This window comes from Neltuma alba, unplaced genomic scaffold, assembly GCF_004799145.2.
Source record: "Neltuma alba isolate B1F8T4 unplaced genomic scaffold, ASM479914v2 tig00013202_pilon, whole genome shotgun sequence".
Taxonomy (NCBI): domain Eukaryota; kingdom Viridiplantae; phylum Streptophyta; class Magnoliopsida; order Fabales; family Fabaceae; genus Neltuma; species Neltuma alba.
In genome coordinates this window covers 146,308-171,838 of record NW_021637507.1, presented here as the reverse complement: position 1 = coordinate 171,838, position 25,531 = coordinate 146,308, and the positions used below count along the sequence as shown (strand labels likewise).

Here is a 25,531-nt window from a genome sequence, read left to right as displayed (position 1 = left end):
TGTAGACTTAGATTTTATTTGCATACTACCAATAAGATAACTGTAAAATATGGACATTTGATTGATTATTTCTCGACCACAAATATTCGATAAGGTCTTCACAGGCCACATCATCAAAATTTAAATGGGCTGAAAGATTAACAGGCCATTTAAAACGTACATCCATATATCTATAAGGGTCTTCTTCTTTCTTTCTTTTTTTTATTTGGGGCCTGAATATCTATAATGGTCTTCACACCTCTGTGTGTTTCGACATTTCAAAGTACCTTGCACCCCTGTTCTTAAACCACAAGTCAACAACATGTAAAGTACGTTCCTTCTAGTGTTTTCAAAATACATGACAAGTCTTAAATTGTTCACACTTTTAGTTCTAGCAATTCATCAAAGTTGGTTTGCTTTTCATCTGAAGCACACGCTGATGATTAATCTCGTTCACCTGTACTGGCTCCCTCTTGTAAACGTACCTACTTGATGCCCAAAGAAACGCCACTAAGTTGGCAATTGATATCACCAACAGAAACCCATAGTAGTAATCCAAGTGGCAATTATTCAAGTTGTCTCCGATCCAGCTCTTCCTCCCACCAGTTCCTGTAATCTTGGCAGCCATGGTCACCAAAAAGCTTTCAAGAAATTCCCAACACCGATCCCACTTGTGAAGAACGTTGTGCCTAGGCTCTGCAACTCATCTGGGGATTGATCATAGAAGAACTCTAGCAACCCTATGGCATTGAACACATCTGCAATTCCAATCAGAACGTACTGAGGCAAAAGCCAGAAAATGCTCATAGGGACTATGTCTTTTGGTCCTTCCAACCCATGTGAGGATATGACGCGCATTCTCTTAACTTCAATGGCGTATGCAATTGCGATGGCTATGATTTGGATCGCAAACCCAATACCCAGCCTTTGAAGCAGTGTGATCCCTCTGGGATTTCCTGTTCTCTGGCGCATGAACGGCACGAAGAAGCGATCATACATTGGCACAGAGAGGAGCATAGACAGAGTCACGAAGCTCCCAAGCGAGGCTGCTGGGATTTTGAAGTCAGGACCCAGGTTTCTGTTCAAGGTGGTTCCTTGTTTCACGAAAAGAGTGTTGATTTGTGCCCAAATGGTGCTGGGAATTAGTGTCACCAGCCATATGAGCATCATTCCACAGATAAGCTTGGTTTCTTCTACCTGAGTCACTGTCAAGGGCGTACTTGAGGAACTTGTGCAGCCTTCTTTTATTGCAGCCTTGTCCAGGAACCTAAGTATACCAGTTTCATCCAATTAATCCATCGTCTGTCTAAATAACAAAACCTACCTAACACACTAGGTCTTCATCCTTGTTTCCGCATGTTACTAGTGGAAGAAGTTGTATCACCAAACAGTACAGTTTGTTCAAATCCTGTTTTTCATCATATGTATTTAGTGTAAGTTGAGGGGAAAGAAGCTAGCCTGTTTCACGTGGATATCATTTTTGATGATATGAAGTGGTGATTTTGAAACACTTATGTGTCGGTCGGGTGCAAGTTGCTTGAAGGATGGGACCAGTCATCTAGATGGCCTTTTTGGACATATGTGTATGAACTATGTAAATGGAAGGAATGGATTGAAGTGAATGGCCTATACCCAATCCCCAGAAAAGCCCCACCCTTCGATTAGTGGATTTCCTACCTACGCAAGAAACCAAAACTCGAATCTTTTGAGAATGGACCGTTTTGTTAGATACCTAAGCTTAGTGGCGGAAGTTGCCATTGCTTCGATTAGGTGTGTTTGGTATGAGGGATTTGGAAGGGAGGGGAGGAAGGGAGAAGGATTTTAATTATTTCTTTTTGTTTGGCAACATATAAATTTTAAAAGGAGAGGAAAAATTTTAAAAAATTTTCCCTCCCTGCCCCCTCAACCTTCCTTCCAAAATTGGAAGGATTTGGAGAGAAAGAGTAATATTTTGTCATGTTGTGACTATTATATCCATATTTTAAATAAAATAAGGATAAAATTGTCTATGTTAAAATATTTTTCCCTTCTCTCTCCTCATGAACCAAACAAGGCAATATTAAAACTCCCCCCTCCCCTTCCTTTTTATAAATCCAAACAAGATAATATTAAAATCCTTCTACTTTCCTCTCCTCCCCTTCCCTCCATTAAAATCCCTCCCCTCCCTTTTAAATCTCATTTTCATCATTAGAATGACAGAAAAAAATTTTAGTTTGTTTTTCATTCTAATAATGAAAGATTTTTTGACTTAATCTTATTATTTCTGTTTGGCTCCTGAGAGTTTAAACTTCCCGGGCCACAACACACACACGCACTTGATCTCAAGTTGGTGTTCCAGAAAAAGATGCTTTAATTCGTGTTCCATAATTCACTGTACGTTACTATCCCACTAGGCCACTAGTAGTATCACGCTCGGCCTTACCTAAGTTGTGAATCACCTTAAACAGTTCCTTACAACTTGGAATATATGTATGTAGGGGAATATCAGTCCCATTCCTATTATAGTGAAAAAGAAATTAAAACACACGCACACACACACACTCTACTGCAACTTGTGTGATTAGATAGATCAGCTTCCATGGATATTCGATGAGTATTATATAGAACTGTGTTTCGTGGTTAAACAAGCTGTGTATAATTATTGCATTAATTATTCTAGCTAATTATATTATTTATCTGCATCAGATTGTGTGAGAAATGATTAAGACAAATTAAATATTGGAATAATATGGTGCTCACCTCAGAAAAGGAGTGTGATAGACTTGGCGTTTTCCACTGCTAATGTAATGTTGAATCTCATGCTCATGAAGCTTTGAGGGGTCATTAGGGAGCTTGAGTTTTCTGTTTCTGAACGCAGCAATAGGGACTTGAATTATGCCTGAGAGGACTCTTGGTTGTCCTGGCTTTGTGGCGATACGTTGGGGTCCCTGCGTAAAATATCAGCAGGGATAATAATAGACCAACAGTTGGGATACCATAGCCTAGGCCCCATCCCAAGTTTTCTTGCACATAAACGAGGCCTGCTGTGGCGCTCAAAGCTCCTAGGAACGTGGTGAACATCCACCAGTTGAAGAATGAGGCCTTGAGTTCTTTCTCACTGGGATTAAAATCATCAAACTGATCAGCACCAAAAGTTGAAATGTTTGGTTTTGTCCCACCAGCCCCAATTGATATTATGTAGAGTGCTGAGTAAAAGAATGCAATCTGTGAAGGAGAAGCCTTGTCGCAGACTCCACTGGTGCAATTTGGCCTCAAGCTCTTGAGGGATACAGCTACAGTCAGAAGAGTCATTCCCTGTACATGAAAGGGGGTAATTATAAGCTTGATGAATTCTAAACTTAACTGTCTAAACTCTAAATCCATGTTTTATGAAGTGACAAAATTGTTTCCTGATAAACTATAACGTAAATGGGATTAATATCGGTTCATTTTCATTAGTTTGGGCCTATATTAATGATATATTTGTCTAGTCCACACTGGCTGGGGGTACTTTAACGTGAAATAAAGTCCGAACTGGTGTGGGTCTTCTTTTGGTTGGAAGATAGAATGGATTGATATGTAGATGCAATTTAGCAGAAGATTCTAAATCTACCACTCATCTCTGGGACGAGGAGTTCTTGGGCTTGGTTAATAGACCATATAGTTTATGTTCAGAAAATAAATATATAGCAGTTAGATTTTAGCTTAATTACCAAGACATAAATGAGAGACGACAGAGTGAAAGTCCAGAAGCGACCCAAGTAGAAATCTGCTATGAAGGCACCAAAAATCGGTGTTATCCACACAGATCCTGACCAGTTATTCACGTTCCTCACAGATGAGACAGTGTCTTCATGGAGTTGGGTTGTGAGATAAATGACCAAGTTGGAAGCAACTCCATAGAAAGCCATCCTTTCAAATGCTTCGTAGCCTTTAACAACACATATACACGAAAAAGGAGCAACCCAATAGTTAATACATGTGATGATAAAACCATATCAACATATTGGCAAATTTTCACGAGCTGGTCGATGAGGTTAAAAATAACAAAGTTAGCATACATACAGTTCAGACTTTTTGTTTAATATGAAAGGAAACTAAAGCCAAACACGCAAGGGAGTCAGACGACAGAAGAGCACGAGTGAAACTGGAAGTTATATAATTAAACTCTAAGGGTAGACATAGATTTTTCAGTTGGATGACACTGAACAAAACTAAACCTTCATAGTCTGAGAAAATACACTGAAAAAAGGAACAGAATATGAATAGAAAGATGCTGACCAACGAGGAAAGCGCAAGCCCTCCATTTGCCTGTCTTAGATGAAAGCGCAGGACGACCACGAAAGTCGATAGTGCCATCTCTGGTATACTCTGATGATTGGGGTTCCATTGAAGAAATTTCAAAGAAGAGAGAGTTAAAGGCAATGGAAGCTAAAGAGGGGGGAAATAATATGACTGATTAGGTTCTCAGGGTGTACAGATTTATATAAAGAGTGGAGCTATAATATAATAGAGCCAAAAGGTTCGATAAGATTAGATCATATATATGTTAAAAAGCGTGCAGCCAAAATAGAAGAACCACTGAGAGATACTTGGAATCTTCAACTTGATGATGATTAATGTTTATTAAACACAACATAAATGCAATGCTTTGTTTGTGGGCTTACTGTCCAACTGGCCAATGGAAGCTAAGGATTTAGCAACTCGTACCCACCGCCCTTTCTATCACTGCCTTGTCATTATATTTTGTCTCCCACTCCTCCTTAGCTTTGGGTCCATTTTAGTATTTATTTAATTTTTTTGGGTTGACTTTATGAAGCAAGTGCACATATAATACTACCATTGATACTTAACATAAGATCTAGTTTAATTTTTAATTTAGTTTTAAATATAAGACCCTAAATTCACTTTGTCTCTCATATTTATCTATTTTTTTTTTAAAGTAGTCCTTGTAGTAGTTGTAAATGTTAAAGATTCCATTAAATAGTAGTTCTAATTAATATATATAATTATCAAAGGCATTATATAAAAAAAAATATCTATTTATTACAAATAATTAACTTAACAAACTTTATTAATTTACTCAAATTAGTTAATTAGCTCTTATATTAATAAGAGGAAGTAGTAGCATATTATCAATGTTTTACTTTTGATAGAGATTGACATACATATTTGCGATCGAGTTTTTTTCTCCTAGCTAGTAATATGAATACAATGTACATAACATCTGTATATGGTTCACGTTTACTTAGCTTTTTAGATAATTGAAGTTTTCATTCGAATATGATTATGTATATGGCCATCGATACTGACACTAAGTGGTAAATATTTTAAAAAAGCTTTAATTAAGAGTTTTTTTTTTTAGCGTCTCATCCTTTAATTTAACATACCATATATAATACAAAATAACAAATACTATCGTTGGAAGGCTTATATAAAAGTCGTTTCAATTTATTGCATACTTATTCTAAATAGCTGGCTATAAACACATGAACATGAGATATTGGGCTAGTTTAATTTAATATATTCAAGTTGAAGTGACGCTAATCCGATTAGACAAGTCTTTAAAATGTTTGTATAATGTCCCAAATTGTATATATATCGCTCAATCATTTGGGATGTGTCCTACCAATGGCTGGTGTATGTTACGTTATTCACTTTTTCCAAGTGGAAGTGTGGTAGTTCCTCTAATTTTGTTTTAAAAACTAAAAATTATATTAGGTACATTTATATATGTCCCATCAATGACTAGTATTGTGACCAAAACAAACAGGTAGATATAATATTGATCAAGAAAATTTGTAGATTTTTTTGGGTTAATATAATCTTTAATTCCTCAGATTTGTTTTTATTTTGATTTTGGTTGCTTAAATTTCAAATCATACGTTTTAGTTTCTCAAGAGTAAAATGATTCAAGTTTTTATTAGATTATAGAGAATAATGTTTTAAATAAAAAAAAACTTAAGAAACTAAAACTTATAATTTGAAGCTTAATAGACCAACATCAAAATGAGGACAAACATGAAGGATCAAAGTTTATATTAACACGATTTTTTTTATACATCCACTATACAGTGTTATGATTCTTTAAACGCCTTAATTGTGATTAATTGAAAAGGGGAAGGCATGTCAAGCAAAGGATGCTTGAACCAGCACCGAAAACTCATCCACATTCATTCAGCTGTTCCAACTGCAACTTGCATAGTTCCTACTTGACGCCTCGGTTACCAGTCATAATGAGGAAACAAAATAACCATAAAAAAGAATAATAAAGATTATAGACTAGAGATGTACTCATACTACCTCCTCCAATCCTCATTAAGACTCAGTTAATTAATTTAAAAAAGTTAAAAAAGTTACTAAATTACAGCATATAATAAATGATCTTTTTAAAATATTTACATGTGTCATTAGATTATGTATCAATTTATAAGTGAAGTAAATTAGTTTTAAAAAAATGATGAATATAAATAGTTTAAAGTGATTTAATAACTTTTTTAATCTTTCCAAATTAGTCAATTGGGTCTTATATTATGAACTAGAGGTAGTATTAAAATTATTTTCAGCTTCAAAATTATTTTGAAAATTGGTGGATCATTATTTTAAAATTAAAGTTTCACTGAACAAAAATTTTATAGTTCAGAAACATTAAATTGGTTTTTTGTAATTTCAGAATTTCGCAATGTAAACATCAATATAAATATTGATGTCTTAGAAGCGAAACTATGTATATCATGTCTCTTTGCAACCGAGGGGTGAAAATATCTGCATGTTTTATCCATTATGAGCATTTAATTCAGCTTGTTGCAATTGTGCTCCTACTTTGCTAGAAGTTTTAACTCCAGCATTATAAATTCATTGAGAGGGCACCAACAAACCAGATACAGCTGGTAGATGACTGAGTTCCTCAAATATCAAGTTTTGGGATTGAACACGTACATAAAAATAACTTTGTTGAAAGAAGCAAAACTCATTTCAGCTATCTCTATGTCTTGAGAGGACTAGCCTCCAGCTATTTGTTGAGAGATATCATTCCAATCGGGAAATAAAATCATTGAGAGAGCTTCATTACCCTTGCAATCTTAATATCCGAATGATGTGACAATAAAAAAGATCTGCATGTCCTCATCATAAATGTTCTACTATATAGCTTTTCATTCAAGGAATCAATACAAGGAATGCATTGTACGTTATTAATAGATTGCGAAGGGAAACGAATAAAGAATAAGTTGTTGCATAACAGGAACGGCACATAAAGATAATACCTCTTATATATATCCAAAACCAAAAGAGACAAGAAAAGAAGCGAAGTATATATGAGACAAGCCTTATTCCCCCATCTATCATCCTATTGGCGGTGAGTTGTGCCTTGACACTGAGATTACTTTTGGACATCGATCACTTTCACGTACAATATTGCCAAGCTACTGAAAGAAAACCCTCATGAGCAGGTTATTTGTTCTTTAAAACAAAGAACGATATATATAATAATTAACTAATAGAAGTTAATTTAATTTGTTGGATTGAACTGAATGATATTGACACTATTGTTACGTTGTCTCTTCTTGTGCTGGCCAATTGGATGAATGAGGCATTAGCATATTGATAGGAAAGTTCAGGGTCGACTCAAATTAACGATTCAAATCATCTGTGTTCTCCTTTTCCATCCTTTGGCGGGACACATTATATCTGAACATGTTTGATTGGCTGGTTCCCTGCGAATCATTATTATTTTTTAATTATTCTTTTCACTGACGATAATCGTTATCTCTAAAAAGGGCTTGATGATATACTCCTCTGGTCCTATTTATAGGGTAGAGAGAGAAAGTTTTTTTTGGTTCTATTTATAAGTCACTTCATTAAATTTTCAGTGTGAATGTACCATTTTGTCCTTCATTTATTATAGTGTAAGTAGTTATCTTTTTTGAAAGGAGCATATATTAAATAGGGGTAAAGTTGAAAAGTTGCTATATTTTAATGGAGAGTTAATGCAGTTTAAGGTTTTTCTTGGTCTATGTGAAACATGTTGAAAGTGCCTTATAAATAGGACCAAAGGAGTATAACGTTTTGTATGGTAAGGTTCATACAGCTAAGTGCAATTATGGGTTAGATTGAGACATGGAATTTATTGGCCAGCTCACGCACAACGGCAAGATAATGGGGAAGAGAGAGTCAATTGCAAAACCAACATGGATATATACAAACAACTTCCAATTAAATTGATCTCATTTATGTTTTTCTCAAAGAAATGTCACTCCATATTTTACATATCGATTTTACACTAAAACATAAGTTGAAGACTTGTGTGTGTGTGTGTGTGAGTGTAATCAAATCAAATAAAAAGGTTAATACATAAGAACTAAGAAGTGTTTGATAAGTGTCGTGTCATAAGATTGATAAAAGTAAAATAGGCAACTGAAATTATAGGTTAAAATGATGAGAAGTCGAATTATTGGTCGGTCCATCCACAAATTGCAAAGGTAGCTATTTCGGAGAAGGAAGAACGGAGGAAGGAACATTTTTGGGTTTGGTTGGGAGGGTAGGAAGAAAGAAAGAAGATATAATGATAAGATTTGAGGTGGAAACAAAAGTAAATTAAAGCAAGAATGGGCCGGCCAGAAAGAAAGCAGAGGAAACAAGTTGTCATGAGTGGACCACTTTCATAGGCATTCATACAGTCAACTCCTTTTTCCAATTCAATCATATTCAAATAATAATCATAAATACTACTGTCTCGATGGTAGGTGCTAAAAAAAATTAGTTAAATTAATTATTTATAATAAATACATATTGATTTTTTTAAAATTACTCTTGAGTGGAGATTTTTGAGAACACATAATAAATTTATAAAACAAAATAAATTAGAATATTATATTTATGACCGTTGATTAACTTTTATATTTAAGATCAGAGGTGACATATTGCTTTTTACAATTGAAATTTCTCACTTGTCTTTCAGATATGGTTAATTTAGTCTAAGAGGAGCAAGAGCAATTTTTTCTTTTTAAGAAAACACAAGATTATGGAATACAACGGACCCTTTATTGCCTTAATTCATTAAATCTTTCCCATCTAGACAAGGATTATGAGACGCTTGGATATTTCATATTACTCCTTTACCCGATCTTTAACTTCAAAGCTCAGATTCTTCTCCTGGGGTGGGGGGTGATGTGGAGAGTAGTTTCTAGAACAAAAAATTGACACTTTTTAATAGGAATAATATTCAGTTTTGATTTTTTTTTTTTTAAAAAAGCATATTCCAATGTAAGGATGCACATGAACAGGGTTGGGCTCCTGCCTGATGTCTTGCCTGAAGTAAGAGCGGGCTGCAACCTGGCCATAAATGCCCTAATCATTTTGGACAGGGCATGGGTAAGGCTGGGCAGGGCAGGCTTTATTACCCAAAGAGTGATGCCTTGCCCTCATGTTATGGGCAAAAAAATTTTATCCACACCTAAAAATTATATCTTATAATTCTACATTTTGGCACATTAAAATCATTCAAAAATAATCCAAATCAAGTAAAATCATCCAAAACAGACGGGGTGTTTGAAGAGGGGTTGAAGCAGCTTGAGACCTTCCACCAACAGTCTGGGATGGTAATGTAATAGAAGTTTTATGATCCATTGCAGCTGCAATATCATATTGTAACATCCTAATTTTCATATATCTAATATTTAAACAAATTTTTATAGAATAGGTAGAGGTTAAATATACATATATGTAATTAAAATAATTCTGATTTTGTGTGTGTGTATGAGAAAATGAATAAAATAACGATGTTAAGAAGTCCCACATTGATTAAATGATAGGAAGTGGATAAAATAGCAATGTTAAGAAGTCCCACATCGACTAATCTTTAGAGTGAAGGAGTTTGAGGAGCCTATTTATAGGAGATAGTGAGTGGAGCTTGAAGTGAGTAAATAATTTTCGCACATATCTGAGGTAGTTTCAGAAAAGTGCTAGTTTTGAGTTTATTAACCGTTGTATCGGACTAAAATTTGGTCAGCCCATTTGGGACATCCAAATCGTTAATTTCAACGGTTAGATCATCATTTTGATCTCCGAGTTACAATTTATTAGGTACGTTTTTAACTTATATCTTTTGGATTTAGCAAATAGAGTCCTGAATAGTAAATTAGCATTTTAAAGTCCATTCACCGTTAGATTGAGCTATAATTTGGAGGATAGTATCATGATAGATAGAAAATTAAATTCAATGGTTAGATTAAGGGTTTAACTTCTGTAGTGAGAATAACCTGGTTCATACTAAGTCTATTTGTCTAAGTCCTTTGAAGATGGAATATAAGATATAAATTTATAGTTTGTCTATTTGCATTATGAATTTGATGATTCTAATAATATAATCTAATAATTAAAGGATATTTATGTAAGGGAAAATTCAGGAAATCGAGTCTAAATCACACACACACACATATATAAATATATATATATGTTCTCATTCCAAACCTTAGAGAAATGTCTTTTAGGCTAGAGTTCTGAGTAAAATTAAAGCTTTTAGAGGAGGAGTTAGAGGCTAAAATTTTGTGAGTAGCCTACTCTAATACTATAGAGATAATATTTTAATTTTGTTTGTAGATATAAACTCTATTGTGGCATTTTCGAGGTTGGACTCTGGTTGTAGTTGACTGTTAGCTAGGAGACCAGGTAACTAAATTTCTATCTGTTGCATGCTCTAGTATGAAGTTGGTGAGCGGCTTTATAACTAATTCTATAAAAGTATATTACGTTTTATATGAACTGTCTTGTGGGATGCTATTTAAAAAAAAAAAGATTGACATAATTTGTATTGCAAGAAATTGGTGATCATGATTATGATGTGCTATTATGAAATTCTGTTGATTATGCATATAAATGTGTCATTTTGAACCCTGTGCATCTATTTTGGGTGAGGAAAGGAGGTGATTGGAGTTATTGAGATTTATATACTTACCACGTGGTATCGGCCTCCATACGGAGCTCTATGGTTGGCCACTATTATTGTCCCACTATTTCTTCGAGGGACTGCGACACCCCACTAGTTCTTCAAGGGGGGACCCATGGTCCACCGAGTGCTCTGTGGTCTTTGGCCGGTCCATATCACTCGAGTGGTGAGCTTGTCAGAGTAGCCAGTCAAATGGAAAGAACTTAGCCCATGGGTCCAGTCGGCGGAAATAAGGAGGATATAAGGATGGATTTGGGTTCAGGAATTGCATATGACATGGGATATTCATTGATATTTATATCTGTTAAATAAATAATAAGTATGTTATTTCTTTTGAAATATATCAATTGCATGAGAGTGGTGGAAATATTTGTCTTATATGATTATTGTGAGTTTAAATGTTAAATAAATGTTTATCAATTATTATTAACTCTGTGTATCCTACCTGACACCTCGCTAGCCATGCTATGGTGTGTAATAGGTAGGGGTTTAGTTACTGAGATGTTGTCTCATCCCTATTATTTAACATTTTTCAGGTGAAAGCTTTAAAAGAGGGACGTCAGGGAAGGCTCAGGAGGAGTAAAGTTACATCAGCAACTTGTAGCGTCTCCTCGGTTTATGAGCTATGTTGTATCCTGTATATTGTCACCTTAGGACAAATTGGTTTTAATTGATTCATGCATTATTATTTCTTATGTCCTTTGAGTGTACTATTGTGGTATGTGTGCTGATAGGCGGCCAGAGGCCTAGGATCGCATATTCCCATGTGATTTATTTATGAATTTATTATAAAGTATGAGTTAAGATTTAATTTTTAATATTTTGATTTATGAGCTATATTATATGTTGTTTTATAACCATATTAGATAAGATTGATCCTTTCTTATATAGTGTGTATTTAAATGAGTTAAGAAAAGTTCTTTTATCCGTGATAGGATGTATGATTGGGTGCTGCTCTTTTCTATCACGGATAACAATATTATATAATTAGTTAGTGTAGATGATTGTGATATAATTTGAGTTTGTATTTAGCATGGTTTGGTTATAAAAAGTTATTTCTTAAAGTTACTATTAAAAAAAAATAGGTTTATTTGTTTATTTAGGAAGGTTGTTTCACATATAATTCAACAAACCATTTTTTAAAAATATATCAATACATAAATAGCAAGAAATTTGAAATGAGTCGAAGCAGAATCATAGCAAGAAATTTGAAATGATACAATAATACTGATATAAAGTACAACTCACAATATACCATTTGATACAATTGATTCATTTCAGATGACTCTGTTATTCCAAATACTAAAATAAACCCACAATGAAACAGATGAAACGATGAAACCCATTTGATGTAAGAAAATGACTGAAAAAGTGAATAGAAAAACGATGAAACAGAGTGCAATAAACTAAACCCACGATGAAACAGATTGAATCCAGAGTGCAATAAACTAAAACGATTATAGCAAAATTTAGAGTTGCATTTGAGTAAATTCATCACCTGAGGATTAGGCAAAACAGAAAACAACAAAAGGAATTCAAAATTGGTATGCAAATTGGACCAAGACTGATAATATAACTTTGCAAATTGGTATGCAAAATTCCAAATTAGGCAACTGAAATAGAATTCAAAATTGTAAACAGACAAACCCAACAAGCAAATCAATATGAAAAAATAGGGCAACTGAAATAGAAATGAAAACTGACCTGAGATGGGAGAGACGGACTGGTTGGCTTGCGCCTTCCTGTTTCATTGTCACTAGTCAAAGTGAAGACTAGATCCCAGTGAGGAGTCGATCATGGTGAGTTGAGGGAGACCGAGACTCTAAGAGGGAGACCGAGGGGTTGTAGAATTTCTGAATGGTTTTCTACCATATGGCGACGGAGGGTGGGGTTGTGGAGGGATTGGAGGAGGAGAGGGAGGTGATGAAATAGGTGACAAAGAGAACTTACTGTACTAGATGAGGTGGACAGAGATGGGGCCAAAAAGGAGAGGCTGCTTGTGGTACTGGAACTTGAAGTTCTGGGATGATTGGGAGAGAGTTCTAGAGGCAAAACTGAAGTGGAAGAGCTGCAAAAGTCAGGGACTGAACTGAGGCAAAACTGAGGCGTGAGTTGTGACTGAACTGATAGAGATTAGAGAGACCGAGACTTTCAGGGAGACAGGAGGCCGACACTGTGAGAGGGAGACCAAGCAGAAGTCACGAATGGGGGGGAAGGGGGCGGCTAGGGTTGGGAAGTAATTTGAAAGAATTAAAATAAAAAATAAAAACTGAAAATATAAATATACTTATACTCTTCCGGTCCTAAATATAGGACCCAATTATTGAGTTAGTTTTGGTCTTAAATATAAGACCAATTTTTCACATTAATCAATTTTCTCTAAATTACCCCTATGGATACTCCCTCAACTATAATCAAGTAGAAGATGGAGATGGTGTATTAAGAAAGATGATTATGGTGTTTTAAGAAAAACGCATCACATTTCTCATAATTAACTAACTTACCTAACTTCCTTAATCTAATCAAATTAGTTAAATGGGTTTTATATTAAGGACCGGAGGAGTATTATATTACATATTATCATAATATATAATTATAAATATCTCGGTCACGGCAAGGCACCCTGCCTGCGGCCCAATCATACCTGTGATCAGCCCTATCCAAAAGTGTTTTTATTTTTCAAGTTTCAAATTTTCGGGTTAGGTAGGGTTTTTTTGACCTTAAGCTCGGGCGACACACCGGGCCAACGAGCACTGTGAACACCCCTATTCCAACGTATCAATGAATGAGATAAGTCAACTTTGGCATCATTTTCCCTCTGTTTCTTTCTTTCTCTCCTCATTTCGTCTTACGAAAACACGTGGCGGAAGGAATTGTCGCAGATCCCTCAGAAGAACATCGTCTACTGCGACTTCACAACGAGAATAAACAGTGCCAAATACAGAACCCAAATCCTGGAATCAGACCAAGACACGTAGCAGCTTGTTAAACATAGAGACAAATCAAAAGACATGGAAGAAGCCAAATAATATAGAGAATAGTCAAACGATGAGCTAGCCACAGAGGCAGCCTTCAGAGGGTGACAGGGCGTAGAAACAATAAATGGCAGAAGATATTTAGATGGATATGCTTAGAAGCAATACAGGAATTGCTTGCTGTGTTCTGAAGCAAGTCTTCGACAGTAAACTCACAGAAATGGGCTCACAAATAGGTTCTGTTGGAACAGATTCATCTCTTCGTAAAAAAAGGATAAGGGATGATCAGGATGAATTTATGAAACGTGCAAGGTTTTATATAGAGAAAGCAAATGAGCATGCCAGTTTCACGATTCTCATCCTGGCTATATACCACCTGCTAGCTGAACCTCTTTCATTAGATATTTTTCTGTTAATAAACTTGAGTTAGCTAGTTATGAGCAATACATGAAATTTTAACCCCTGTTTTTTTTTCTTTCCTCTCCTAAAGTTTGTACTCCTTTCTTCTAAAACAATATTTAATGCCCTCACCAGGGCAATTAGTACTCCTTTCTTGCTTGTATTTGTTTGTGGATTGGTCGTGTCCATATATATATATATATATATATATATATATATATATATATAGTTCATGGTTAAAAGAAAATATACTCATTTCAACCGTAGGATAAAAAAGATTGGCGGAGTGAGCCTCCTTTAAATACTCTACTAAACTCCTCTTGCTCTTAATATAAGACCCATTTAACTAATTTGATTAGATTAAGAAAGTTACGTAAGTTAGTTGATTATAAGAAAAGTGACACATTTTTCCTAAAACACCATAATCATCTTTCTTAATATCCCCTCTCCCTCTTCTACTTAATTATGGTTGAGAAAGTATTTATAGGGGTAATTTAAAGAAAATTAATAAATATGATAAATAGGTATTATATTTAGGATTAAAACTAACTCAATAATTGGGTCCTATATCAAAAACCGGAGGAGTACAGATAGTGCAAAATCTGCGGGTTTCTTACATCATGATTTTGTCATGGGTATGACAATAATGTTTCTGAAGTGGAGGATCTTTGAATTATATCTGGGGATTCAAATTTTGATAACTTATACAAATTTAAATAAATTCGTGAGTTAAAATTTGATCTGAAAAATTTAAAATTATAGTGACGGTGAATTGAAAATATATATATATATATATATAAAATAAAGAGAAACCAACCTCTGGTATTCCGTCTATCTCTAAATATAGGTCCCAATTTTTAGTTTTCCCCCCTCTAAATACAATGCATATTTCTTTTAATCAAAGTTGTCAAACTCACGAGTTTAAATAAACTCGTGATAATGATATAAACTCAGATTATAAATTCATAAGAGTTTACTTTTATTAATAAACTGGTATTAAAAGTATATAATCAAATAATTAATATATAAAAAATGAGAACAATTTCATTTAAATATATTTTAAATTTAAATAATTAAAATTATATTCATCAATGTTCATAATTTATCACATTCAACAAAGAAATTTTTATAAAATTCATATATAAAGTCACTAAACATAATCAAATCCAAAAATTTAGCATGAGTTTAAGAACAAATTAACACGATTTTGTAAGTTAAAAACGTAAAAATAGTAAACTCGGTAAATAAACTCGTAAGTTTAATCAAGTTTACAATTATCACAAGTTTAAGAGTGAATCGACATGATTTTGTTAGCTGAAAATGTAAAAACGTTAAACTCAGAGAGTCAACTGGCAAGTTTTACCATAGCGCTTTTAATATTTTCTTAGTGTATATGAAATCTAAATTACGCATCCCATTCTTTTTCTGACAACAACAATAATAATAAAATTAAAAAACCAACTTTTAGAGATCACATAGATTTTTATAAATATTTTGTTAGCGTATATTAATTTTTTAAATTAAGACTTATATAAGAGATGAAGCGAATATAAGAATGCCAAGTAATGCTTATGATGCAAGTTGTTTTATTGGGGGGGGGTGAAAAGTGAAAAGCTTATGTTAGTTGCATTTACGTGTGTGTTTATATTTGTTGAAACAGAATTGACTTCCCCGCTATTGGAAATTCACAATCTGTTGGCCATTATTCACAGCGAAGTTCCCCTCAATCAACTTTTGAGACTGCCTTCATTAAAAAAGTTCATTTAACTTTTTACGCAATTGGATGTTGCTCCTTTGACATGACACTGTTTCGGCCGCACATAGCTCCAAAGCAAATAAACTTTGAATCTTGAAAATATCCATCCATATGGTTACTATATTTTTAACTATTTAAAGTATCCATCCATATATATTAAAAAATAAATTACACATTTTTTGAAATTTATGAACTAAAATTTTAAATAATTAAAATTAAAAGATTGAGTTTCAACTAAATTAAAATTAATGAGATTAAATCGTATCAAAACAAAATTTAGCAACTAAATCTCAAACAGAGTATAAATTGTAAAAACTAATTTTGTTTATAGGTTAAGTGTTAAAAAATACTCATAAACTTATGCTAAAAATTCACCAAATACCATATAATTTTTTAATAAAAGTATTAGAATATCATGGGTATTTTTAATATTTTCATTAAAAATATAGTGGGTTTCACCATTAAAAGTAACTGACGTTTTCTTAATTTAATGGCTTCATCATTGTTGGGCTGTTTTTGAACTTACCTTAGTAAATTTAAGCGCAAAAAAAAAAAATTTATAGCCTCGGGTGAAATTTTTTTTATATAAGTTTATGATATTTTTTTAACCCTTACTCCTCTTAATATTTCTTCCCACCTTTTTGTTGGGAAATTCATGCATGTGCGGCTTTACATGAAAGCTAAGACACGTGCTAAAGTGTATCAATCATTTACCCATGTTAGGAAATTGCTGTGCCCACCACTTCTTTTAATCCACAGATTGCATCTTCCAATTAAAGAACGTAGATTAAGGGGCTGAGAAGAGAGAAGTTATATTATTAAAAATTCCGTGGTCAAGGACGGCCATTGAGAGTATGTGAGAATCAACTATCTAGTATAAATCCATTGGCTCGCTGAACCTCATGCCTCCTGTGTCAGTGAAAAGAAAGAAGGGATTTTGACAATAAAGCACATACATGGTCTGAGCTGAACTGAACGCACCTGCCACCCACAAAGAAAACCAGCCAAGGAAGAAGCCTCTGGTTTTGGGGGCTTTCAGTGTTCCCCTGCCCTCTGTAACACACTCTCAATGAACCCTGGGGCTATACCCAGCATCAACTCTGTTCTATAAATAATCAATCTTCCCCTTGCATGCCACTTCACCAAACTCCCACTCGTCGCCTCTCATTCGCAATTCTTCGAACACCTTACCGGACATTTACAGCACACAACCAAAATGTCAGTTCATTCCTGGGTTTCTGAACACAAGCTCGCTTCCATTGGTATGTCATCTTACATTCACGACCCTCTTGTCTTTCTCCTTCTCTCTCAGTGAAGGAAATTACATAACTTACTCATGGGGGTGTTGATTGGAACTGCAGGGGCGGTATGGGCCGCAGGAATAGGGGCATCCTTCCTGGCTAACTCTCGCAAAACCTCTGCTATGAAACCTAGCCTCAGACTTATTCATGCCAGGTAACATTTTGGTGGGGCTCTTATGCTCAGTTAACTTTTAACTAATTTCTTTGATGAAATTAATTTTGGGTTGGTTTGGTTTTGGATGTAGGATGCATGCTCAGGCATTAACACTGGCTGTGCTCTCCAGTGCTGCCGCTTATCACTACTATGAGAATCGTCTTTCTTCTGATGCTCGGCCACCAAAACCACAGGCGGAGACTGCTCGTTCTGATATCAGAAAGTTGGTCGAATGGGAGCTCCTTTCTCCTTTCTAATCCAAGGCTCTATCTCATCATCGCCCTAATAATTTCACATGTGATTTTTGTATGGTTGTTGCTTTTGTTATCTTATAAGTTATCACTATCAGTCTGCATGGATTCTGGATATGCAGTGGAAACCCCCCCCCCCCTCTTCTTATAATGCAGATACAATTTTCTCGCAAGTTTTGCTCTTCTCTTCAGCCTAAAACATAATTACCTCATTGAACCTAATTAAGTGTTCTTGTGATTGAATTTCGCCACGGGCATTTGAATATATATATATATATATATATATATATATTACACACACAAACAGAACCGAGTCAGGTACTCATCTCCAAAGCTTATCCTCTTTGAACCGTCAAGATATGATCTCCAGATTTAATATTTTCAATTTTTAATTTTTTAAAATAATTATTTTAATAAGTATAGAATGTAAAATGAAAGTAATCTTTTTACTATCGCTTTATTAAAAATGCTTTTATTTATTTAAAGATAACTAATTAAAAACATTTCATTTAGATTATTCAGGTCAAATCTAGATGATTTAAAATTCTAAATGGGATGAGTTGTCAATGCTATGAGCACCGTTCTCATGAGAGTACACAAGAGAGGGAAAATCCAAATATCTTAAAATTCAATGTAGAAGGTTTATACCTTATAGCCTAGTAGGCTTACCGTACTAGAAGCTCATATTAATTTTGTTGTAAAAGCAAGGCGGTCTAATTATGCGTTTGAAAAGATTCTTTTTGCACTTTAAAATATATAAAAAAAAAAAAAAAAGATCGATGAGTAGTGAAATAATTGACTCTAATTATTTTATTTTTCTGGTCACAGGTTTTATTTGAAATTCAAAGTATAAGGTTTGTACGTTATACCCTTACTAGTTCCTTTGTTTTTGTTTTTTTTCCCCTCTTTTGGCATCGGACTAGTTCCTCTGTTTAGCTCAACCATTTATTGTAGAGTTCTTATATAATTTCTGTGAAATTATTTTTATTTTTGAAAAAAAATATTGTGTAGATCAATACATAATATTTAAAAGAGCAAGGATTAATTAAGCAAATGATGGGCTAGGTTTTTCCTATCGTCCAATTTTTCATTAACTTTTTTCCCTGGCTAACCAATTTCTCAACTGGATTCAATATTGTTGGACACCTGGGGGATGATCCATAGAGATATTATTGATCCATGCATGCATGCTATCGGTCCCTTTTTTTTTTTGAAAAAAAGAAAAGAATAAGAGCGTGTTTGGTTGATCTAATTATTCCCTCAAATGAGAATTAACTATCCAGGTTGGCCTTGTTCAAAGACCTCATTGTGATATGAATACTGAATATATAAATAAGGCTTAATCAATGCTTTATTATTGGATCCCAAAATTATTAACAAATGGACACAGAAGTTGTTAAAGATAGATGGATATATAATGGTTTCCTTGCAAATTTGTGCTGTGAAAGTGGTTGCAAAGTCTTCTTCCAAACTGTCTGATTCCTTCTTCTATATATTCCTCTCTGCTTTCTTAACAACTTTTCTCCATCACTACTCTAAAAAGATGCACTACCAAACTTCTTAACTGCTTTCTCTTTTCTCGTACCCCAGTCTGCCCTCTCCCTCCATCATCTCAGGCTAAGAAATTGAAAGTGAGGGGTAGTTTGGACATTTCAGATGACTTCCAAACTAAAATATTCAGACGATGCATACAGGATAATCATGATTGTGTCCGTGTAAAAGGATAATGAGTTGGGAAATCACAAGTTCCTAACAGAAACAATATTGGAAATAAATATTATATATATTGTGTTTGCAGATTCAGAACTAGAACTTCCATTTCTTCAGGTTTTAAGAAACAGCAAGGAAAGAAGAAGCAGGAGAAGAAGAAAAGTGATCAGAGATGGATTGCTGTGTATGCACAACAATGCCATTGACATTAAGGCCACCCAGGAATACCATATGTGGGGCCTGCTATGAAGGAGCCAGGAGCATTCTTAATATGATGAACAAGCTTGAATCTGATGAAACAATGGATAATCCTAACGCCTCTCCAGCTTCACCCTCCCATAATTCGAGTAAGGCAAGCTCTTTTCTTCACGCCTTATATTTTGCTTACAACTAAGTCCATCGCTTTCAGTTGTTCAATTTTACATCATGATGAGGTTTCCACAAACCTTGTTATAATCGAATACTGTCATAATTTCTGCAATGATTTAAATCAATTGCTAAGTCAGAATGAGATTATTATTTGTGGTGCGCAGTCACTTTCGACATTTAAAAGATGGTATACGCAGCAGTTGGATCAGATGAATGAACATAAACATCAATTAGCCTTCCTTGAAAGCTTTGTTGATGCATTTAGATCACAAACCCACACTGATATAACTGTCACTCCTGGCAACCATGGCCCTCCAATACCTTCCCATAAAGCAGTTCTGGTGAGTACATACATGCAGACACACACATATGTTTAGGTTCATGAATTGGTGGTGGGTAATTATATTTTGCACTTGATGATGTTACAGGCGACAAGGTCAGAGGTCTTCAAGAACATTTTAGACTCAGATGAATGCAAAGCGGCACCTACTAACAACATTACAATACCCGAATTGAACTACGAAGAGCTAGAGAGTCTTCTGGAGTTTCTCTACAGAGGGAACTTGGGTCCAGAGAAAATGGGGAAGCATGTATTTGCTTTGTCATTGGCAGCTGATAAATATGGGATTGCTTATTTACAGAACCAATGCGAGCAGCATATGCTGAATTCGCTAAGCATCTCTAATGTCCTTGATGTATTGGAGATTGCAGACACCTGTTCCAACCAGAAGTTGAAGGACACTGCTATGAAGTTCTCAGTTGAAAACATTCAGGAGATAGTTTTGTCCTCAAGATATGAAGTCTTTGTGCACAGAAGCCCTCATCTAACGGTGCAACTTTCCAGGGAATCATTGAAGGCTGTCAATGTCAAATGATGATCGTCTCAGCTCATCACACTTCATAATTTGTTCGGTTTTCCTTTTGGAAAAATTTCGTTCAGCAAGAACTGTATGGAAGACTCTTTATTGCTTTGGATGATTTTTTCCTTCCCTCAAAAATGCCCGAGTTATGTGGAGTTTTAAAGGCAAATCGCTTTTGGCACTATTCAAGATTATAATTTTCAAATTAAAAGACTACAATATTATAGATGATGCCGGAGATTATTCCTCTTTGGGCGGCTTAGAGTAAAGGTATATCGTTTACGGCACCCAATGAGTGACGTCTACTGATCATTGAAGAAAAAATGAGTCAATCTCGAAGATTCATCTTTAGAAGAACATTACAATAAAAATGTTTGCTGCAGCTTTATACAAATAATTCTGTCCAGAGCAACACTATCATTCCCTATCCATACATAGAAATGCCACGAAGCTACCCTGAATAGTGGCTTAAGGCATACATATAAATTACAACAGAAACACTAGATTCATTCTATTTGGCCTTCAGAAATCTGAATACCTAAAACAACAAAATGAAGAGGTAAAGTTGGGGAAAAACAAGTAAATGTTGTCAAAGGGGCATCATGCATTTCTTTTGAGAATGTCCTAACATATGGCAACGACCACACTGAACAACTCTTTTGGGACGTTTGAAGTTCTCCACCCTAAGGACCTTCTTTTTAGGCCTCCCAGGTGGTCTACGAGTTTTTGGTGGTCGTATTATGATGTCCACCTTGGCACCTCCACCTTCTGCTCCTTCCCCAAGTTCTCTCCATTGACTCTTGTCCGGAATAGGATTTATCATCTGCGAATAGGTCACTCTGTAACTTTTTACTGTGAAGCAAGGTTCGGCAAAAAGATGAGCATTGTGCCCACAAGAAATAAGTGCTGCAGCAGCATGTGCACAAGGTAAACCATACAGCTGCCAACGGCGACAAGAACACACTCGACTTCTTATATCCACAATATTCGTCCTCTCTGTAGACACAATCTCAAACTCAACTTCATTAGCTCGGAGCACTTGATAGCAGTGAGCATCAGCAAGTGCTTCCAAAATCCGCTTCTCAGCAGATGGTACAAGCATCGATGTCCACCTCATGCCCATATCTTGGCGTTCATTAAACCAAGATGCAATCTGCTGGCGAATGTGTTCCATCATCTGCACTATAGGGAGCTCATGACATTCAAGGGCCCAGTTATACAACAACTCTGTCACTCCCAGCGTGAAATGCCCAAATCGAACACCCTCAAAGTATGCCACAGCCCAAAGTTGGGGAGGAAAATCTTGAAACCATGGTATAACGTCCTGTGAAATTTCTATCATCTCAGCAATCTTACTCTCAAATTCAGCAGCTGTAAGGGCATAAACAGCATTCCAAAAGATGTTCAGCAATTTTGTATTTTTGAATGTGTCGCGGAAATTTTCACTAACATAACGTAGACAAAAGCCATGAAAAGCACTTGGAAAATGTGTTTCTACTGCCTCTACAATGCCCTTCTGCCTTTCAGAGAGTATTGTAAGTCTAGGCATGTTCTCGGTGTTCACTCCTAGAAGCTTTCGTAGTTCTGACATAAACCACATCCAATTTTCATCACTTTCACCATCAACAACAGCTATTGCCAAAGGAAACAAAGCATCATCAGCATCAACAGCTGCAGCACAAAGTAATGTTCCCAAGTATTTTCCCTTAAGATGTGCTTTGTCTAGCTCTAAAAGTGGCCTACAGGCGTTTATAAACCCATAAATTGAGGCACGGTAAGAAATAAAGAGGCGTTGGAAACTATTTTCTTGTCCAGTGGCAACCACAGATGCAATACTACCAGGGTTTGTTTTCCTTATTTGCTCACAGTAAGCAGGAAGCAGTCGGTAGCCTTCTTCAAATGTTCCATGAAGGGCAGCCATGCTTCGCTCCTTCCCGCGCCAAGCTTGCATGTAAGAAACAGCAACTCCATGCTGATCACGAATATCTTGAAGGATTTCCCTTGGTTTATATTGTGGATTATCTCGAATTCGAGCCTCAACAGATCTAGCAACCCAACCCACCGATGCCTGCTGATGATGAAGGTTGTGAACTCCCTCGCATGTATGCTCTCCATGTAGTGTTCTCACAGTAAAAGTTGGACCACCTGGACATTTTGCTACGTGAACACGCCAAGGGCACCCTTCTTTAGAGCATTTTGCTATAAAACGACTGCGATCAGATTTTACTATACGAAGATCAAAATGCATAGCAATTGCGACATCTTTCATTGTTCTTCTGCAGGTCTCCACATCAGGAAACTCTTGCCCAATGACTAATGGATGAACTGCTAAATCGAGAGGAGCATCATTAAAAACTAAAGAATGATTAGCCATGTATCCGCCAAACTTGAAAAGAGCAATGTCATGTGGCTTTAAGGGTCCCCATCGTGCTTTTGAATTATTAAAGGTTCCAGAGAGGAGGTATCAAAAAACATCACCATATTGATCTTCCTGCCTAGTACAGACTCTGCAGTACATGAGAGGAAAAGAATGAAACTCTAAAAATAGTTACGGCAGGACAAAATTCCAAAGGACCCATCAGGACACATAGGAATCAAATCAACATTATCACTTAAAAATTCTGTTACAGATATATACCTCTGAATTAAAGTCTTCTTAGAGGAATAAAATTCCAATTTTCCAAGTATCACATCCGAAACCCAAAAGAAAAAAAGAAAAAGATTTTTACTAAGAAAATCATAAGTAATGGAAAACTGCTAGACCTAAAAGAATATCTTCAAAGAGATAATCTAAATGATAAATTTTAGTTAGTGGCCAAAACCAAAGGAAAAATTGATAAATTTTAGTTGCCAAAGGAAAGCGGATATGGTATTGATAACTATTGGAGAAAATCTGCTTGACCTAAAAGAACACAAGTAGGAAAGGCAACGGGCAAATATCCGCTAATTTTTTCACTATCAGTATCCATTCCCATCCAATAACACCAAAAACCCAGAACTACCAGATTCCCATGTAAAACAACAACACTTCCATCATCTGTATCCAAAACCATCCGATAAACGAAATACCTCATTTATTCAAAACAACTGAAAAATAAAACATTTTTGCCATCAACTTTTAATCACAGCAAAGAAAACAGATCTGATTATTGTCTATTTCTATGTTCCGCACTACTGACTCTCCATCATTACTCATTTAAAGGAAGAAGTTCAAATTCAGTCACAAGTCAACTGCCCCAGTTCTTAGGTTCGAATGGATACCAACTGGAGACAGCAAAGGCATGAATTGGATTAACCAGACGATTCAAATGAATACTAGCGCATCAGTACATAAGACGAGTAATAATATACAGAATCTCAGCATCCACAGGATTAACCAAATAAGGAGAGAAAGATTGAAACCTAAGAATCCACGGCGCTCAGACCGACGGTGGGTCCTCCATTGGTGAAGGCAGGATGCAACGCAAATGAAATTGGGGAGAAGGGGGCTTGCGAACCCTGGAGCTGCGATGAGTAAAGAAATCGAAATAGGAAAAAGAGAGTGCTCAGATCGACGGCGTCTTCTGCCTAGACCTCTGTCCCTCACCAAGACGGCGAACGCCTTCGCTCAGATCGACGGCTGTCTTCCACAGACAAAGGCAGGGTGTGTATAGAGCAAAAGAAATTTGGGAGAGCTGCGATCTATATCCAAGGAAATAAGATTACGAAATAGATAGTATTTTTTTCGTATTTTTTGGGTATTTTCATTTACATGGTGTATGGAACATCTAAACATTTTACATTTTTCTTTTTATAAAAAATATATTTTTAAATAAATATTGAAGATAATACAGATAATTTTATCGATTTTTTTATCAATGCAATAATTTTATCGACTTGAGTATCTAATTTTTCCCCCTTACTACTCGCCCACTGATGTCAAATCATTCAAAATATTTGACAATTAAACGCGGATCCCCGTTTAGATTTCAATTTTTACCACCCATTCCGCTTTTTATTTCATATAGGATATATAATAAATACTATCCCGTCCTAATTATAAGAGTTAGTTGACTAATTTGAAAAAATTACGAAAAAAAGTTAGTTAATTATTTATAATAAATAGATGTTGTTTTTCCTAAAATATCATTACTAATCAAGTATATTGATTGGAATTATCGTTGTTAAAATGACTATTTTAGAAAAAATGCATAAATATTAGAGACAAAGTGGATTGGGATCTTATATTTAGAACCGAGATAAAAGTCCAACGAGGTCTTATATTAAGGACCAGAAATAGTATTGAATAACCTTAAGTATTATACTCATGGCATGGATTATTTAAAGTGGTCATATTTAATGTTTAATAAACATAATGTATTGTAATTAGATTTTGAACAGTTAATTGGGCTAATCAATTGAATTTCTTTAATCAAAAAGCAATAATCCAGATGGCAACATAAAGTTACATGTTTGCCACACACACAAAAAAAAAAAAAAGTTAAACAAATTCTTATTCTGGGTGGGCGTGTGATATCTAATTATCAGGGCAGGGGATTAATTAATTCATCTAAAATATCCTGCGATGAAATTGTGAAAGATTCAAATAAAATTTGTCACTTCCATACGAATGGCAGCATTAAGGATCCCTTTGGTCATTAAATTAAAACAACCGTTAAAGAAAAAAGAAAAAAAAAGAACAGAATATTACATTATAATCTCATTTGAATTATCCATATGAAATTTTATAATTTAGGCCCCACTTTTTTTGCTATCTTCTTTTGATATTTTTTAATTAGGAAGAAATATCTTGTAAAACAAATATAATTTTTAACCGTATAATTAATACATCTAAATATTGAAAATAATAATAA

The 25,531-nt window shown here is 35.0% G+C and overlaps 3 protein-coding genes, 1 long non-coding RNA gene and 1 pseudogene across 6 annotated transcripts; 2 read left to right on the top strand and 3 right to left on the bottom strand.

The window, feature by feature from the left end:
• Positions 1–370: 370 nt before the first annotated feature.
• On the bottom strand, positions 371–4,394 carry LOC114735329 (protein NRT1/ PTR FAMILY 5.1-like; annotated as a pseudogene).
• Positions 4,395–9,143: 4,749 nt separating this feature from the next.
• On the bottom strand, positions 9,144–13,162 carry LOC114735312 (uncharacterized). Its single transcript, XR_003739257.1, has 3 exons — positions 12,608–13,162; positions 9,292–9,590; positions 9,144–9,263 (listed from the first exon to the last, which is right to left on the bottom strand). It is a non-coding gene; the product is annotated as an uncharacterized LOC114735312 (long non-coding RNA).
• A 3,260-nt stretch (positions 13,163–16,422) lies between these two features.
• On the top strand, positions 16,423–21,072 carry LOC114735296 (BTB/POZ domain-containing protein At3g56230). 3 transcript variants are annotated; one of them, XM_028922982.1, is made up of 5 exons: positions 16,423–16,435; positions 16,834–16,842; positions 18,961–19,801; positions 19,983–20,159; positions 20,247–21,072. In XM_028922982.1, exons 3-5 carry the CDS (start codon positions 19,622–19,624, stop codon positions 20,691–20,693), a joined length of 804 nt encoding a protein of 267 aa, XP_028778815.1. In that variant the 5' UTR covers positions 16,423–16,435; positions 16,834–16,842; positions 18,961–19,621; the 3' UTR covers positions 20,694–21,072. The 3 variants fall into 3 exon arrangements, with proteins under 3 accessions (XP_028778815.1, XP_028778816.1, XP_028778818.1); XM_028922983.1 differs by lacking the exons at positions 16,423–16,435; positions 16,834–16,842 and having other exon boundaries at positions 18,868–19,022; positions 19,538–19,801; XM_028922985.1 differs by lacking the exons at positions 16,423–16,435; positions 16,834–16,842 and having other exon boundaries at positions 19,656–19,796.
• Positions 17,231–17,980, top strand: LOC114735297 (uncharacterized). The gene is made up of 3 exons (XM_028922986.1): positions 17,231–17,295; positions 17,395–17,488; positions 17,580–17,980. The coding sequence occupies exons 1-3, from the start codon at positions 17,250–17,252 to the stop codon at positions 17,743–17,745; spliced, it is 306 nt and encodes a 101-aa protein (XP_028778819.1). The 5' UTR covers positions 17,231–17,249; the 3' UTR covers positions 17,746–17,980.
• LOC114735295 (uncharacterized) lies at positions 21,003–24,352 on the bottom strand. The gene is made up of 2 exons (XM_028922981.1): positions 24,081–24,352; positions 21,003–23,185 (listed from the first exon to the last, which is right to left on the bottom strand). The coding sequence occupies exon 2, from the start codon at positions 23,050–23,052 to the stop codon at positions 21,268–21,270; it is 1,785 nt and encodes a 594-aa protein (XP_028778814.1). The 5' UTR covers positions 23,053–23,185; positions 24,081–24,352; the 3' UTR covers positions 21,003–21,267.
• Between the last annotated feature and the right edge of the window lie 1,179 nt (positions 24,353–25,531).